Source organism: Theobroma cacao, chromosome 9 (genome assembly GCF_000208745.1).
Source record: "Theobroma cacao cultivar B97-61/B2 chromosome 9, Criollo_cocoa_genome_V2, whole genome shotgun sequence".
Classification (NCBI taxonomy): Eukaryota; Viridiplantae; Streptophyta; class Magnoliopsida; order Malvales; family Malvaceae; genus Theobroma; species Theobroma cacao.
Genome location: NC_030858.1, coordinates 36,755,422 through 36,772,732, shown reverse-complemented (window position 1 = coordinate 36,772,732; position 17,311 = coordinate 36,755,422). Strand labels below are relative to the sequence as shown.

Genomic DNA, 17,311 nt, shown 5'->3' with positions numbered 1-17,311 from the left:
TTATAAATTTTAAAATTAATAAAAAATAAAAATTATATGAAAAATATTACAAAATCATCAAACTAATGAAAATATTCATAATTGACTAATGATTAAACTTATGTCTCTCGTGAAAGATAATTTTTTGAATCAGACTGAACACTTTGAAAATTGATTTATGGGCAAAACTTAAGAAGTGTGTGTGACCTCCATATCCCGTTTGCATCTTTATAGCTTGAGTCTGATCTGCAGTCTATCCTCACCCAGTCCCATGTACCTTATACAGGCATTCAAAGTATGCATCAGTGTGGAAGATAATTTCAAGGACATTTTGGTAAAAGGATTCCCACCTTGGCAGGCTTGTAAGGAAAGAGTGCAAAGACAGTTTTGCAGAACCTGAGATCTAGGTTTGTAAGGAAAGAGTGCAAAGACAGTTTTGCAGAACCTGAGATCTAGTATGAGGAGAAGAGAGTTAAGAAGAGACTGGTACTTCTGTAATGCTTGGTGTCACAATATGTTTGACAGGTTACTACCTGTCAAAACATATTTTGTTTAATTCTCGTATACCTACCTTTAACTGAGTTATCATATTTTGTTATGCATGACAAGTTTGATTAATCATTGAACTGAGAAATATTGGTGAACATTTCTTTTGGTTAATGGTGTTTCATTCATCAGCCGTACACACCATCTGCAGTGTGTTCTAACGAATTTGAGCTTCAAACCATTACAGGAACCTGGGGTTTTCTAAGCCAATTATAAGTTTATGACATGAAGTAAGGAAGATACAAAATAAAAGATTCTAGATGAGTTATCAGTAGCATACCTTGAGAAAAGGCTTTTTGAGCAAAGAAAATTGCATACAATGAAAGAGAGAAAGTTGCAAAGCAGGATAACTTTTTCACTATTCCAACTCTTCCTTAGTAGCTCCCATTGGGAAGTAAGCTGGCTTAAAAGGGATTGTGCGAAGAAAACAAATGCCAAGCCGATTGCTGTCAATGAAACAATAAATATTGAATGGCTGGCCTCAGGAAAAAATGTTAGCCTTCAGCTGTCTGCTAGGGATTTTATCGAAGCAAAAACCTTTCAATCTTTAGCCTTCTGAGATTTGATTCCATCCTAGCTCAAGATTGTGAGGAGCCTAAAACCAAAGCTTTTAGTGCCGGCATTTGGCTCCCCAAAAGCTCCTTTTCACTCAAAATTCTATCAGACAAACAGTCTTGTTCCTGCCAAGACCGAAAAGGGAATTACATGGAGTAATGACCAGTATGGAAAAACAAAAACAAAGAGGACTGGAAAGATGGAAGTAGGTGAAAAGAATTCGAAAGTAAACTTGAAATGCATTGTCAAAACCTAGATATTTTTTAACATGAAAACAGTACTGTCACCCAGTGAACTAGCAAAACTCATTCAGAAATTTCTACCAAATTACCAATGACACTTTGCTTAAAATCAAGATCAAGAGAATTGTATAACTATACTCACATCACCAGTTGCAGCAGACATAAGTGCTAAAAGTGTCACCGTTGCAGTTTGGAAATCTGTCAAGATCTTGTATGCTGAATCATCTAGTTTATCCTGAAACAATCAAGCCACATGTTTGGCATGCAAAATAAGAAACAGTTGCAAAACATGATTTAGACATCAAGAAGTTTATCTATGTGTTATTTTGTGTGTCCTGCGTGCATTTCTGCTAGACGAAGAGAGAATCCTTCTTTTGTAATTGCCTGTTGGTTACACCCAGTTTTATTGTAGGTATAACAACCTTCTATTTTGCAATCATCATATACAAAACACACTGGCTAGTTTGTGTTTAACGCACAAGCTTGTGTTATACTGAATCAACAGTAACACAAGATAAGTTTTTAGATTTTACGAATGTCCTGCACATATCCTAGACTGTTCAAGCTGATGGAAAAAAAGGCATATTGAAGACAATAATGGACATAAATATTGTATAAACATCTTTACACAGTTCAAGAAAAATACCGCAAAAAAGAACATACATGCAAAGAACAGCTTTACAACTTCATACCTTCAATCGTGTTACAGCAACAGAGATTGCCCTTCCAGGGGCCTGAAGAGCTCTACTGTGAACCTATCGATAGAATCCATATTTGCATTGATCAAACGAATGAAAACAATGCATTCAAAAGTAGGTGATTAGGTATTATATTTACTGACCTTTATATAAAGTAGAGAAACAACTTTTGGCAGAAGTAAAACTGGGTCAGTTTCAGCAGAAACTTGAGAAGTCAACTCCTGAAAACAACAAAACAAGGACCATGCACATGAGAAGATCTGTCATAGAGCCACTTTATGCTTTCTATTAAGTTCTACATCCAACATCTAGAAAAAGAAGGATCTGCCATCTCTCTAACTCAGCCATAGTATACTAGGACAGAAACCATTAAGAGAAGATTTTGACAAACACAAACATATTGAAAGATTGATCATGCTATGAGCTAGTAGAAAAAGCCATTGAGTCCAAGTGCAACCTTGAATTTTAATAGCAACAAAAGAGAATTGTGTACTGACATGCCTTGACATACCACCCCAACCTGATAATATTGCTGCAAAGTTTTAACATACAGGTCTTGCAACAATATGGACACAATATAAGTTTTTTTTTTTTTTTTCACAAATCAACATAATCAAGTAGAGTAAGCAATATCAACATTTGTGCAAAGGATAATAGCAGGCATACCTTGCGGTATGAATGCAAAAGAGTTCTTTCCAATTTTTTGTCAAGCTTTTTCAGGAGTAACCCACTGTAAAAATGGAAGACAAAATGTTAATTTATGCATAATCAACATAATTGCTAACTTCAAGGGAAAAAATTGCCCAAAGCCCCCAAAGATGCCACAGAGAGTTTAATAGAAAGGACACAACCTCTCCTCAGCCAGGTCTCTCAGTGCGGCCATGAATGTCTCCACCCGCTGATGCATACAATGTCTCAAGTTAGTATTCAAGGAAGTATATCTAAAAAAATATAGTAAGAAGCAATACATGGAGAGTATCTGCAATCTATTAACCATCACGGAGATATCACAAGTTAAGAGGAACAAGAACATGATGTTTTTCTTAACTTGTTTGTCAAAGTGATTTATAATCAGGTAAATCCTCATAATTCATGTTTTAACAAACAAGAACAGACCTTCCCTTCCAAAGCTTCAACCACTGCAAGAGCCCTTTTTGACTGAGATCCCGGAAAGCTCTTCGCCTGAACAAGCAAAAGGCAATATATCAAAACTACTGGCTACTGAGCATTTTTCATGTCATAAAAAATAAATGGGTAATAAATCGTTTCATACGATAGCTGTCCTTTCACCAGGGCTAAGTGAAATGCCTTCTGAACTTTGAGAATCTTCAACTTGAGCTCCATTTTTTAATTTGTTGTGCACATCCTACAAAGATGAATCACATACCATTAGACATACTTTCTTATCATCAGAATAGAACCATAGAAAGCAAAATAAAATAAGACCAGTACATAAGTTCTACCAGGTTTTGGAAAAGCATATCAGCGATTGAAGTGGCAACAGTTCTAAGTAAGTGCCTGTGCAAAGTAACCTATAAAACAGAGAAAGCCTTTCATAGCCCATTTCATCACAAAGCAACCTCTCCGAAGATCAACTACCGTAGGAAGAACTTACAGAAGTGGATTGGTCATCTTCAAACAAATCTAATGCCTTCGCGTAAAGCTGCATATTTAAGAAAGACTGCCACAAGACAACAATTGTAGAGAGAGGAGGCAGTTTAGTTAACTGAAGGTACCAAACATGAAAATTAACAACATTTTCAAGAGACATGGTTACAGAATGCTAGGTAAAAAAAACAACCAAAAACAAAACAGCAACTGCAACCATGCCAACCTCATCAAGTTTCCTTTGCAAATTGTCGAGCAAACGTTTCATTTTCTCCACATTTTCTGTAAACAATGCCTTTCTCCTGTCCTTCCAATAATTTATAAGCATAGGTCTTAAATAGTCAGCCAGATGTTTAAGAATTGTTTGAGGATCATCAACACCTGACAAATAGACCACCAAATGACCAAATATATCAAAAGTTAGATAGAAAAGCCACACCTAAGCAGCTAATTGATCGAGTACAAAAAAAAAACCTTAAAGTTAGAAGTTGATAGACCTTGTTCTTCAAAATCAGGAACCAGGACCATGAGCTTTTGCATTAACCATTCTTCTGAAGGCACAATTTCCTCTTGTGGTTTAATTGAATCTTTCTTAGCTCCTTTTCTTGAATCTGAAACTTGAGAGGAAGACGTATCCTTGCGTTTCTTCTGGTTTTTCTTAGATTTGGTGGGGATGTAATCCTCATTTTCTGAATCACCTTCAGCTGACACTGTTTTTGTCACAGAGGATTCGCCCTTTTTCTTCTTAGATCCTTTCTCGGTACCACGTTTGCTGTTGCCACTCTCACTACCAGTTTCAAATGGGCTTAAATCTTGTCTGGCTTTAGCTTCCTTAACCAGATGCGAATCATCACCCAGCATGTTAGCGGAGGACCCTGAGTGGCTAAAGGTTTCCATCTCTTTCTCCAAACGATCATAGACATCCTAACCAACAAAGAGACAAAGTTGTGAGCACCAAAATCAAAGAGGGCATAATATAAATGCAGACATACTTCAATAGTACTGAAGCATCCAAACCTATAATGTTAAAAAGCAAAGAAATGGAGAGGGAAGAGAAGGTTAGGCATTGGCTGTTGGGTGTCAAATCTGGCTAAGAAGAGTTAGCCTGAAAAAGGAGGAAAAATAAAACTTAAAAATAGAAAACAAAAGTCCCAAAATTGCAGAGGATAGGTTATTTGAGAAGTTAAGCCTTGAAGAGTAAATAAGTGAACATGTCAACATCCCGTTGTGTGCGATCATGGACCCTTAAGGAAAGACATTTATTTCAGCCATAACATATTAAACCTGAAAACACAAAAAGATTTCCATCCTGAGGATTCAACTGATAAAACTAGTTTTCCTCTTTCTCCATAAATTTGCATTAAATCAGGTGGCTGCTGTTCAAATTTGGCTTCCATGCAAGACATCATAACTAAAACTATAATTAGTGACCAAACTAACATCTCTGACTCCTCGTTGCCTTGTTTTTCATTGGTAATCATAGCTGGCAAACTGCATTGATCTGACCTAATATGCCAGCCCCACTCAGAAACTTCATGTTGGAATAAATATAGGTAGGCTTACATTGTATGCAGATACAGTAATTCCTTTTGATATTATAATTTAGGGCAGGGGTGAAAAGTGTTTCTAAAGACTAATACCAATAACTAATCTGAACAACTTAATACAATTCATCTCAAAAGTCCTACCTTCACAAAGCTGCTGCTAAATATATAGGAATCCCCCATGATGAGTACCTTCTTAGCCTGACAAGAAACATAAAACAAATCTCCATGTAATAAATATAATAAACATGAAGTACATGATCAAACACAGAAGGGACAACAAGTTACCTTGAGCGCTGACTGAAGAGAAGGACAAACAGACACAATCTTATATGCATCTTGGGATCCAAACGATGTGGGCAATACAGAAAGAGAATCAAGCCTGCAGTTTTCAATCCCATTAGACCAGGGAAAAAGAAAACAAAAAGAACAACAACCTCGACGCACATAATGCAATAAGATAACACTGAAAAACTTCACAAACATTCTTTATGTAAATCTAAATGTCATCTGCAAGAAGTATATTCCAGAATATGAAGAACAGTTAAATGGATGAAGAACTCAATCAACCAGCAATCACAACCATATTTTGGTCACCAACTTTCCACCATAATCCAGTAGAGAAAAAATAACAACATGAAGTAATTATCATCAGCCAATTCTCTATTGTAAAAGCAGAATGACCGATCACGAAGCCAGAGTGGTCAGTGGTTCACAGAAAGAGTCAAAAAAATCAAAACTAATACACACTATTTACTGAAATGCTGGTGAAACAAATTAATGAAAAAACATATATATCTTGGCATTACCAAAATAAAGGTATAGCTTATTCCATGATCACCCCTTATAGAACCTTGCTTAGAAAGAGACCAGGACTAGGAGATGACTCCAGTTTTTATATTCTGATTATTCAATTTCTAATAATGCTTACAATAATTGACAAATGAGAGGAGGTCTCAAGACAAGGAACTACAGAGACAAATAGCAGTTGATGGTTATGTTTTCCTAGTCCATTATGATTATGGTACAAGAACTCAAAACTTCATGAACAATTAGTATCCTCAAATTTTCCATCTTAGAATAAGAGAATAAGTTAAATACCATAAAGTGAAAAAATAAATGGGCAATGATTAGTGAAAACTTATTTGTAGTCCTTACCAGCTACCATGTTCAATTGCATCTTCAATAGCAGCATCCAACATCTCAGTCAGTGAAGGGTGAACAAATGCTGTAACTAGAGGTATGCCTTCAGGATATCTGGACTACATTGGAGCATACAACCAAATTTTAATTAAATAAAAACCATATAAAATCATCAAATGTGACATAATTACTGCACAAACTGTTCCTTGTCTTAATAGTTCAATGCAATAAATTACCTGCAAGAACTGGATGGGCTGGGAAATACCAAGTTTCTGCAGAGCATCATAGCTGATAAAGGAATTCTGTAAGCAAAAGGGAAACAATGATGAATATAAACACAAGCAATACTTAAAAAATGTTTATCTAACAAGCAAAGAAAACATAATCAGTAATAATATTCAGTGACATTTTCAAATATGCCATAACTAAAGATTATGTGCAATGACAATTAATAATCTGGAAATATTAATGAAATTTTCAACAAATACAGATGTGTGTGCTGTAACATAAGTAGATTTGTTTTTACTTACATGTCCATAGACACAAAATTGTAGTAAACTACAAGGTCTAAAATTTGTTTGACTTCAAGGTAGTATATGAAAATCTTCAAGTTAATAAGTAATATGAAGATCTTTAAGTTAACTTGGTATAAAATTAGTCCAAGACCATATAAACAATATACCTTATAGATTGTATACAGCTATAGATCATGAAAACAACAGTTTCATGGTATTAGTAGATATATGTTTACTTACAGGCCCAAAGACACAAAATGGTAGTAAACTGCAAGGTCTAAATATTTGTTTGACTTCAAGGTAGTAAGTAATATACAATCTTCAAGTTGCTATAAAATTAGTGAAAGACCATACAAACGATAGAGCATTATACATTGTATACAGCTATAGATCACGAAAACAACAGACTTTGTGGGAAGAGGGACAGAATAAACATTTAGAATAAAACCATCACAAAACTATATGAATGGACAACTTTGAGAGATATGTCATATGAGATGCACGGAATACCTCTGTATAGGCATCTGAACATCAAAACATGACAAATAAATTCAGAGAGTAAGGTTACAAACCTGCGAGAAGAACGAATCGACACATTCCTTTTGAGCAATAGCAAAAACCTGTTGCATGATCACACTAAGTATTAAAAAAATGAAAAGGAGGACGTTATAAATTAACTTGAATTTCATCAGAAGATAAACTTGTGACCTCCCCATATTCCCCTATTTCTGCACTCTTATCTCCCAATTTCTTTAGTTTTTTTTTTCAGAGTTTACCAGGAAAAAGAAAAAAGAATTGAACCCATTGAAAGACTAGAAATATTTAACTTGAGCATTGAAAAAATTCATTAAATAATAATTATCTTGCAGATAAAATCATTCAATTCTTATATTCAAATTGATACCTTGAGAAAACAGTAAGAAGCTGCCTTTTATGATGTAACGTTAGGCTACAAACTGCCACTTAGTCTAGATTACAAAATGTTTTCACAACTGATTATGATCCTTCACAAACAAAATCACAACTAGGCTACAAAGTACTATCAATGAGGAATTTGATAGCCATCAGAATTTGTTCATTCTAGGATGTGAATCCAGACAAAAATCAGACAGTAAAAAGATCATGTCACATACAGTTGGAGTCCAATGAAGTCCAGCACGAAGTGTTCCGAGAACCTCGCCTTCCTTCACTAGCCCATTAAAAAGGGATTGGAAGAATGAACCTTCAACTGCTACACCTGTGGCTCCTTCCATTTCTTGCAAAAGCTGCTGCAAAGTGCTCCACAAAACAGACAAATTTGTTGGAACTGTAATACCTCTAGATGCACCACGAACCATGGCACTAACGCGAGCTACATATGCTGGGGTGTACAATTGCCCACCTTCAAGCCTACCTTTCACCTAACAGACCAAAAATAAAACTGTCATAACAGTTCTTCCTCTAGTTTCCAAAATCAAAAACGTAAAAACTAGGAAAATAAGATACCATAGTCCCAAGGCGAGGCTCCAAGACAGATGCCACCAACTCAGAGCCAACATGTAACTGTGCAGCCAGCTCAGCCAAAGCAATTTGACTGCATTCCTGCAACCTCTCATTGATTTCTTCAGCTACAGAATCCCAATAAGATTGCGATATTATTTCTCCTTGGATTAACATAAGCCCTGGATCCTCTGAAACTACATACTGAGCTTGCTTCTCAACATGATATAAATCCACCCCAGTAGTATCTGCAAGATCAATCAAAGAAACACGACCTAATTTCTTCACCTCCTCAGCAATTTCATGCCTCAATTGCTCCTACAAGACCATAGATCATCGCAACCATAAAATTCAAATTAAAACTCACATGTAACAAATCCAATATTACATTGCAAAGCAATAAAATGATATTAAACACGCAGCCAACGAGTTTTCCTTCGGTTTCGTGGGAACCAATCAGCCGTTAAAACTTATATAACAATCCAGAAGGAATCAAGTGCATTTGGCTATCATCATTTTCATGAGAACCAAACTGCTGCTAATACTCATATTACGATTCCAAAATAAAAAATCATCAGCACGTCAAAAATCCAAATGCGTTTTCTTATTATCATTTTCCTTCATATTTTCTCCGTAACCAAACAGAAGAGATAGAGAGAGCAATACCGGAGTGATGAATTCTTTGCCGGAAACAGTGTGGAGGAGTTCGAAATCAATGATTCGAAGCTCGTGGAGCTTTTGGACCAATTCGACGACGTTTCGTTCGGATAACCGGATGCTCGATTTCGCCTGCTGTGCGAACTCGAATTGTCTCTGCAATTCCAGCAATTCATCATCCATCTCTGTTTCCTATTCCAAATTCCAATCGCTAACGAAGATCAACTGTTTTTTAGGCTTTTATATTTTTTTAATATTTTTCCTTCCTTTTCGACGTTTTATATACAAACAGAAAATAGAAGAAAAGAAACGAAAATGAGAAGAAAATTTTCAGTTTGGCACGAAAATAAGGAGAGAGAGAGAGAGACAGAGAGACAGAGAGAGCCTCGGAGTCAGAGAGACTGAAAGTCTGAAGCTGATTTTAGGAACGGGTTTCCTACGGAAGCTTTTTGGGCCTTAAAGAAAGCCTAAGTGAAACTTATTGGGCCCCTCTGATCTGAACCAGTCTCGACTCTGGAGGCCCATTTTAACCTTTTTATTTTTTTTTTAAAAAAATGAGTTTATACAAATTTTTTTATTATTTTGGTATCAAGTAAAAATAATGCATAATACTTAAAAAAACTCTCATGAATTATTTAAAAAAATTCAAATAATCTCTTGTTCTTTTATTACGTTTAATCAAACTATTATACTTTTATTTTTAACTAAATAAATCTTTATAACTAATAGTTGATTAATTATTATTAATCAAAATGTTATTTGTCATTTTATGTTATATAGTGTTGATATGGCATATTGAACGTGATATACTAATGTGGTATAATGATATGGTCATATAATATTTTTTCCCTTCACGTTAATGTCATGTCAATCTCACATGAGTCTAAATTGACAAGTAATATTTTGATTAATGACAATTAATTTATTATTGTTCATAAAAGTTTATTTGACCTAATATAAAAATACAAGAATTTGATTCAACACAATATTCTTTATGTAAAAATAAAAAAATAAAAATAGTATGTTTGTAACTTTATTTTTTATTATTTTAATTTTTAAATATGTTTATAAAATAATCTAAGCAAAATATGATTTAATCATTGTGTATAGGGAGAAAAAGCCACCCAACAATCCAACAAGTTTTACCAATGCTAAATGCACAATGGGTTCCACTCATAAATGGTTAGAAAGTCCACTTATGTTTGGCCTGTTTCCCCCCATGCATATTTGCCAAAATTCTAGGCTTCAGCATTCAGCCAAAGCAAAAAAAGCAGCCATGTCCATTTTTGTATTCCTCTTTGTAGGCATCCCATGCATAATCTTTCAAGCCTTGTCCCTTTTGCTCTATTCTTTGTTGATTTGATTTGATTTGAGTTGTCAAAATTTATCCTTATGATCTGAACTTTCCATTTGAATGGCCCATCCCCAAGTCATCAACCAATCTAGTAGCTTCCCATAATCAAATTTGTCCACATTTTCTTGCGATTTCTAGTGGAAGGCCAGTGTCCGGATCTTTTTGCAATCTATTCATTTTCAGTCAGTAGGGAAAGTCTTTTCAGGCAAAATACTCTTTTTGTTCATTGAATGGGGTCCAATTGTAGTCTTTCTCATCACTATGCTTCCGTCTGCATATTCTTGACAGATCAGTTTGATATCAACTGCATCTCAAAAGGGATAAAGAAAACGAGAAAAAAAAGGAGAGAACCATCTTTACTTTTAGTCCTCCAGGCTGCAATGCTAAATTTGCCTAGGTAATCTAGAATTTATTAGCTATATGATATTATGTTCCAATTGATGGCTATACAGTAGAGTTTCTCTGGTGTGATTTGGCTGCATTTGCCTCCATGTTATCAGTATGATTTGGCTGCATTTGCCACCATGTTATCAGATTCTTCCCATTTGCTGCAAATGCTTACAAAATTTCCAGGTGGCTTTGAAAGGTATAGAAATTAGAACCACATATATTCAACCATGGCCGTTGGCCTCTGAGGCCGAAGGTATTGCCCTCAGAAGTTGCTCAGTCATACATTAATTTGCCTTTGAGAGCATTGAGAATGGAAAGAAGACTATGATCAACTTGAAATATACATTTAGTAAAAAAGGATCCGTAACGCCATATGCTTGGAAAAAAAGGATCTGGCGTGAGTGATCTTTATTAAATTGCGTACATTTTCTTGAACTCATTGTTTAGAATCTCAGAATCTGACATCACAGACAATGACCAGGAGCGTGACCTGCTACCCAGTGATGATCTTCGTATACTTCTCATGTTTGAAGCCTCGATCCGATGCCTAATCACCCAATAACACATGGTGCCCAAAGTTGTGGCCATTATACTTGTTCCTATGATTGTCACCCCGATTGCAAGCCATCTTTCCTCTGTGCCTACTACAACAAATGACAAGGCTAAGAATGCCACTGAAATAAGCACACAAGCCAACCACATTAACTTGTTGATGATTGCCATCATCTGCTTCTTTGCCTTGCTCTCAATGACTACAACTGAAGTCTGAACCACCACAACAGCCAGAGAAATGAAGAGGGCAATGGAATCAAAGATGAAGAAAATTATGAAGGCAGGATTTGGAGCTATATTAGCTTCCCCGAGGGAATGACCCGGAGGAATGTCGTTTGGGTCATCTACATATTGGCCAGGGACAGTGAAAATGGCAGCAAAGGCAACTGTGGCAATTAGGACTGCAACAACAGTGGTGGAGTTTATTGCATTGTTAAGACCTTCAGCATGCATTTTGTTGAGTCTCTTGGCAATGCCTTGCACACGCTTTCTGGTTTGGCGGGTGTGCTCTAGTTGATAGTGCACCTCATGCTTTATATCACTCACAGTTTGTTTTAACTCACGTGCTGGATTTGGTGCTGCAGGTTTGATGGTTCGAGCACTTTGAACCCCATGCTGCTGCAGAATGGTTGCGATTTCAGGGTGCCCAGTTTTCTCGGCAGTGTCGATAGCAGTTTCACCGCTTCTGTTAACAGCTTTTGTGTCGGTTTCTTTGTATCCAAGCAGCAACTTAACAATCTGCACAAGGAAAAGATTACATTAGCTTCTTGCCTTATTCCATTTATTTGACTCCATAAACTGAAGAAGTAATGATGAAAAATCTTCTGAAATTGCTCCATTAAAGTTGCTCTCTCATGAGTTTGTTGGGGGGTAAATGCAACTTTAGTCAAAGGAGTTTCAGATAACCCTCTACTACAATTCATGGAGGACCAGACATTTTACCGTTGTTGCTAAAGAGTTGCATTGAGCATTCCACGCCTCATAACTGGTTCATCACAGATTCAGCTATTGTCAAGATCTCCCCACCCCCCCCCCCCCCCCCCAAGCAGTTGAAAATTACAACTAGTTTTGAGCTTTCCAACATATTAATCCACTAGTTTAATTAAATTTTGGGCAAATTGTGAGATACTTGAGGCTTTTGTTAAGAAGTCAACCAGCAGGGGCAGAACAAATAATCAGAAGCATTTTTTCTTAATAATAATAAATAATAAAGACAATAATTGAAATTATTCTATTAGAGGGAAGATGCTAATCCCCGGTGTACAATCATTCAGGTATCAGAATTCAGAATTGTTAATCTCATACACACAGGATAAGCCATCTAGTCAGCAGCCAGAGAATTTAATTACTATTAAACAGAATGCCCTGTTCAGCAACAAGGGGATTTTGTTTGAAGATTTCAAACAACTTGCCCTTATCAATTCTAGCTCTGCTTCTTACCAATAATTGGTCCTTTCAGTTTATTTATATGTCAATTACTGCAAACAAATGATTTTATGAACTGCATATAAACTGAATAAGGACTACTGCTTAAGACTAAACTGTGAATCTAATTGAAACTTAAATTCTGACAATGGGAGATGAGCAAGACAGAGAATGAATATAACTGGTTCCATAGAAACCCAAAATTAAACTATAGAGTAGCTAATTAGCTATGCCTGGCTTCAACAGCAATCAACCAGAAGTCCAAATTCTAGGTGAAACAGTGACCCAGTTGCAGAGCAAACATAACTGGCTACACTGATTGATAAAGGCTAAAAGGCTGATTTACCTGAGCTCTACCCTTCCGGGTGGCTATATGCAAGGATGTGTTTCCCTTGGTATCAACCATGTTTATCGTCAATGAAGGATCTACTCTGATCAATTCCTCCACCACCTCAACATTCTGCCCCTTCACTGCCATATGAAGTGCAGTCTGCCCCTTCTTATCAGTCCTTGATGCAATCCCAGGTTCACTAGCCAAAAGTGCCTTCACAACCTCCACATGCCCATTTCTTGCTGCAGAATGTAATGCTGTTTTACCATTACTCCTTGCTATTGTAGCTAGGCTACTACCTGCCTCCAATAAAAAATTCACAATCCCTATATGGCCTTGTGTTGCAGCCGTGTGCAGAGCCGTGGTGTTAGATAAATCAACAGTCATAGCCAATTCTGGATGAACTGCCAGTAGCACTGCCAATATATCTGCAACAAGGCCAGACTAAAACCTCATATTCACCTCCAAAATAACTTTCTTAATAAGAAAAACATAAAAAATTCATGAATCAAAAACATACCTAAATCTCCTTGTTTAGCAGCAATGTGGAATGCATCAAAACCATTTCTAGCTTTGATCCCAGAATCAGCAAGATCATAATAGTTAATCATCTCCTTAACCAAATCAACATAACCATATTCCGCGGCAACATAAAGGGCAGTTTCACCAGATTGGTTCTGTTTAGGTAACAGCTCCTTCAGTTCATCCTCCGGTGTACCTGTAAGGATTTCTGTCACCACAGCAAGATTTCCAGCTCTTGCAGCAGAATGTAGAGGCGTATCTTCTCGTTTTCCTGTTAACTGTTTGGTCATCTTTTTCCGTCGAGCAGGAACACTCGGCTGCTCGGTTGCTGGTGCCTCCATTGTTATCTAAAGCAAAACTCTCCTTTTGCCTAATTTTAATTATAAATTGGAAAACCTTTTCTTCATCTCCCACCAAAAACCCGGATCAAAATTTGCATATGTCATCCACTAAAACCATTATTCATCTAAAGCAACTAATCAAAATGAGATTCTTAAATCATTCTTGATCTCAATGATCCCCAAGAATTTGGAGCCTGATTCCTTCCTCCAATGTGTGGTTCCGCAGTCTCCTGCATCCCAAATAATATGCCTGTTCACAGTGAAAATTCACCCTTCAGCTTCCTTAAAGCATAAACCGACCTTTTTATCAATGAACACATAAGATCACAGCTGTACCAACCAATCTGAACCAAAAAAAAAAAAAAACGGCCCCAAAAACCAAAAACAAACAAAACATGAACTTTGTGTACCCTTCTGTAATCTGTTCATCTTCCATATTTAAAAAAAAAAAACATAAAATTGAATTAAGAACAAGAAAATGGAGGAACACAAAAGCATGATCATATTTACCTGAGTTTAAAGGAAGAAGCTGCTATTGCTCTTCTCTATCAAAAACCAAAGCCACCCATATAATCCAGGAAACAGTTTTCAATTGAATATCTGAGATGATCAAAATACCAAATAAAAAAAACCAACAAAGCTTTCTATGACCTTTCTCTTCTTGTTTGAAGAAGAAGAAGAAGAACAAGAAAAGAATGTTTCGGCTCTATAAACATAAAAAGCCCATGTATTTACAACCTTATGCGAATCTATAAACAGAACCCAGAAACTATAAACAAGCCTAATCTAACCAATCAAAGAAAGACTTTTGTAAAGGTGATAATGATACAATGTTACGGAAAAAAAATAATGCTTCTTCTTCTTCTTCTTTTTTCACCCTTTTTTCTGTTGAGAATCGAAAAACTTTTAAGGAAAAAAACGCAACTAAAGGAGGGCAAAACCAGAGCGATGTAGGCTTATGGCCAACTGAATTAACAGAACCCCACGCGCCTCTCTTGCCGTTTGAATGTAATGCCACTTGTTAGTGTCCAGAGTTACTGGAATGACTCTTTTTCCTATTTAAACTCTTTCTATATTTGCTATTTTTTCTATAAATTGTAAAAAAAAAAACTCCGTCGAATTATCTTTATATATTCTTTTATAACCTCAGCTCAAGCATTTCAAAAGATTTAGTTATAATAAGAGATTTTAAAAAATTTTATAAATCTAAATACTATACACTCTGTTAAGATAATCTTTTTTAAAATAAAAGTTTCACGAAAATATATCAAAATGAACTCAATTGATAAAAGCATTATGGATTAAATATGTTTTATTTTTAAGGTCAAAATCAATGTATTATATAAAAAGATAAAGTTACATTAAATTCAAAATTTTATGTAATTTATCATAAATTCTATCTTATTTACATAGATTTTTTAATTGCACATAAGGTGTTTGAAAGACACTTTTTTTACACCATTTATTCTTACTATGATCATATATATTTAGAAAAAAATAAAAATTTTTGATGTAAAATAATAAATAAACCTCAACAACATAAAAGCCCTTTTTACCATAAATTACACATCAAAGCAAGCAAGTAGGAAAAAGTCAAATTGTTTTATCCAATGGTTGGTGAATTAAATGCAAAATAGCCCGTTGTGGGTGAAAATCACGCGCTCCAGCCAACGTGGGTTTAACCATTAACAACAGACTGTTTTTTCCACTTGCATAAATTTATTAGAATCAATAATGCTAGAAAATGAAATTTATTTATTTTTTTAATGGTGGCCAAAGCACCATGAATTTTAGATAGTGGGTCACAGCTACAATAATCATCGGCTGACCATTACCTGAATTTTCGGACAAAAAAGAAAAGGTGAAATCCAATACTAAGATGTACCCCAAAAATCACATTCATAGCTACATGCAATGTTCCAATAAAGTTTATGATTGATCCTTAATATTACGTTGGTCCCATCTTCTAAACGATACAAAAACTTTTCTCGAGTAGATCGAAAACTTGTTTTTATAATATAAAAACTCGATAAATTAATTCATGATAAATATTTTTACTCTGGACTATTTACTTAAATGTTAAACTCAAACATGTGATTTATGCTTTTGTTAAACTCAAACATGTGATTTATGCTTTTACTTTTGCTTCAAATTAAATATTCTATAAAAAAACACAAATTTGATTTTAATTCGAATAATACGGTGGTTTATATCTTGGTCCAAAATGAAGTCTTTATTTATATGGAAAACGATTACATAAAGGACAAGACTCTAGACAAAGTTTCTTCTCTCTTTTCTTTTTTTTTTTCAAATTCTTGATTAAAAATGCCATTTTTTTATGATAATATCGTTATTTTTTTGTATAAAATAACACGAGAAAATAATTTTAAACACGTAGCTTATTTTATTGAAAGAATACTATTTAATGATTACTAATCAAAGTCATAATACCCATACTTGCATATTGCTTCAAAATAAGGTCCTTTTTTTTTTTTCTTATAAATCTTGCAACTATATTGCTGCAAAATGAAGAGAGGGTGGTGAGCTAGCTTTTCCCATAATTGCTTATATTTTCCACGGGGAGAGAAAAGGGATAGAAGTTAGGCACATAGGATTTTCAAAAAGGCAAGACTTCATTAGTACACCAACAGCATCTAGATATCTTTACATATTTAAATTAACATATTATGTCAATATAAAAATTAAATAAATTAAAAATTTTTTTATTGGTAAAATCCTTTTTTGACTAATTATAATAGTTAATATCTTTTTTAGTTTTTGATATAATCTCAATATTTTTTACTATTAATTAGTTATTAGGATCAATTTTAATTTCTTATTTGAAATTATTTCATGATGGGTTAACGTGATTTTTATTTGAAATTATTAATTGCATGAAAAATATGTTTTTTAACAAAAACTATAAAAAAAACCTTCTTGAGAAAATAAATATGTAGAAAATTTGAGACGAAAATATTATTAAATTGATTTTTCATGTGGAAAAAATAGACTAATTCAAAGCAAAAAATAGAAAGAAATGACGGGAGCTTAATCATTAGTCAATTAGATTACTAAATACATTTAGTAATCCAAAGTGTCACAATGATTGCAGATGTGAAGATTAGGAATGACACAAAGCTGACCAAGCTCCCCAAAAAAAGCCGATGGGTCCTTACGTGGGGTCCACGCGGTAGAACAGGCGAGTGCAGTTTTGGACTGACTCCCCGAAACGCCAACTTTGGTGAGTGGTGACCACACCAATGGTAAACAAAATTCCCCAAATTCCCAAATTAAATCCATTTCGAAAATTATTCACGGGAACACCCACGCGCCACACGCGTTAATGCCCGACAAATACTGGCACAGACCATAATGGGACTATCCAATTAACAGATAACGAGATATTCTAATTCTAACCATATGTATATAT

General features: G+C 35.0%; 2 protein-coding genes and 1 long non-coding RNA gene across 5 annotated transcripts; 1 reads left to right on the top strand and 2 right to left on the bottom strand.

Moving 5' to 3' along the window:
* On the top strand, positions 263 to 820 carry LOC108663489. Its single transcript, XR_001929575.1, has 2 exons — positions 263 to 386; positions 436 to 820. It is a non-coding gene; the product is annotated as an uncharacterized LOC108663489 (long non-coding RNA).
* LOC18590773 (E3 UFM1-protein ligase 1 homolog) lies at positions 766 to 9,282 on the bottom strand. 2 transcript variants are annotated; one of them, XM_018128107.1, is made up of 21 exons: positions 8,976 to 9,282; positions 8,316 to 8,627; positions 7,964 to 8,230; positions 7,403 to 7,450; positions 6,552 to 6,617; positions 6,331 to 6,434; positions 5,461 to 5,554; positions 5,317 to 5,373; positions 4,126 to 4,552; positions 3,855 to 4,009; positions 3,636 to 3,701; positions 3,484 to 3,552; positions 3,294 to 3,386; positions 3,137 to 3,202; positions 2,872 to 2,918; positions 2,687 to 2,750; positions 2,164 to 2,241; positions 2,015 to 2,077; positions 1,465 to 1,557; positions 1,063 to 1,205; positions 766 to 971 (listed from the first exon to the last, which is right to left on the bottom strand). In XM_018128107.1, exons 1-20 carry the CDS (start codon positions 9,147 to 9,149, stop codon positions 1,104 to 1,106), a joined length of 2,445 nt encoding a protein of 814 aa, XP_017983596.1. In that variant the 5' UTR covers positions 9,150 to 9,282; the 3' UTR covers positions 766 to 971; positions 1,063 to 1,103. The 2 variants fall into 2 exon arrangements, with proteins under 2 accessions (XP_017983596.1, XP_017983595.1); XM_018128106.1 differs by having other exon boundaries at positions 766 to 1,205.
* LOC18590772 (ankyrin repeat-containing protein At5g02620) lies at positions 10,908 to 14,808 on the bottom strand. Of its 2 annotated transcripts, none has more exons than XM_018128239.1 (4): positions 14,392 to 14,808; positions 13,539 to 14,225; positions 13,034 to 13,446; positions 10,908 to 12,000 (listed from the first exon to the last, which is right to left on the bottom strand). In XM_018128239.1, exons 2-4 carry the CDS (start codon positions 13,879 to 13,881, stop codon positions 11,122 to 11,124), a joined length of 1,635 nt encoding a protein of 544 aa, XP_017983728.1. In that variant the 5' UTR covers positions 13,882 to 14,225; positions 14,392 to 14,808; the 3' UTR covers positions 10,908 to 11,121. The 2 variants fall into 2 exon arrangements, with proteins under 2 accessions (XP_017983728.1, XP_007016552.2); XM_007016490.2 differs by having other exon boundaries at positions 13,539 to 14,131.

Bases quoted from the DNA above. Each gene is read 5' to 3' on its own strand.
- LOC18590772 (XM_018128239.1), bottom strand. From the start codon at position 13,881: ATGGAGGCACCAGCAACCGAGCAGCCGAGTGTTCCTGCTCGACGGAAA. The intron at 13,447-13,538 runs GTATGTTTTTGA...GCCTTGTTGCAG, and splicing joins TGCTAAACAAGGAGATTTAG to ATATATTGGCAGTGCTACTG. The intron at 12,001-13,033 runs GTAAATCAGCCT...TTCCTTGTGCAG, and splicing joins CCCGGAAGGGTAGAGCTCAG to ATTGTTAAGTTGCTGCTTGG.
- LOC18590773 (XM_018128106.1), bottom strand. From the start codon at position 9,149: ATGGATGATGAATTGCTGGAATTGCAGAGACAATTCGAGTTCGCACAG. The intron at 6,435-6,551 runs GTAATTTATTGC...GCTCCAATGTAG, and splicing joins AGCCCATCCAGTTCTTGCAG to TCCAGATATCCTGAAGGCAT. The intron at 1,206-1,464 runs GTGAGTATAGTT...CGGTCTTGGCAG, and splicing joins TGTCTGCTGCAACTGGTGAT to GAACAAGACTGTTTGTCTGA.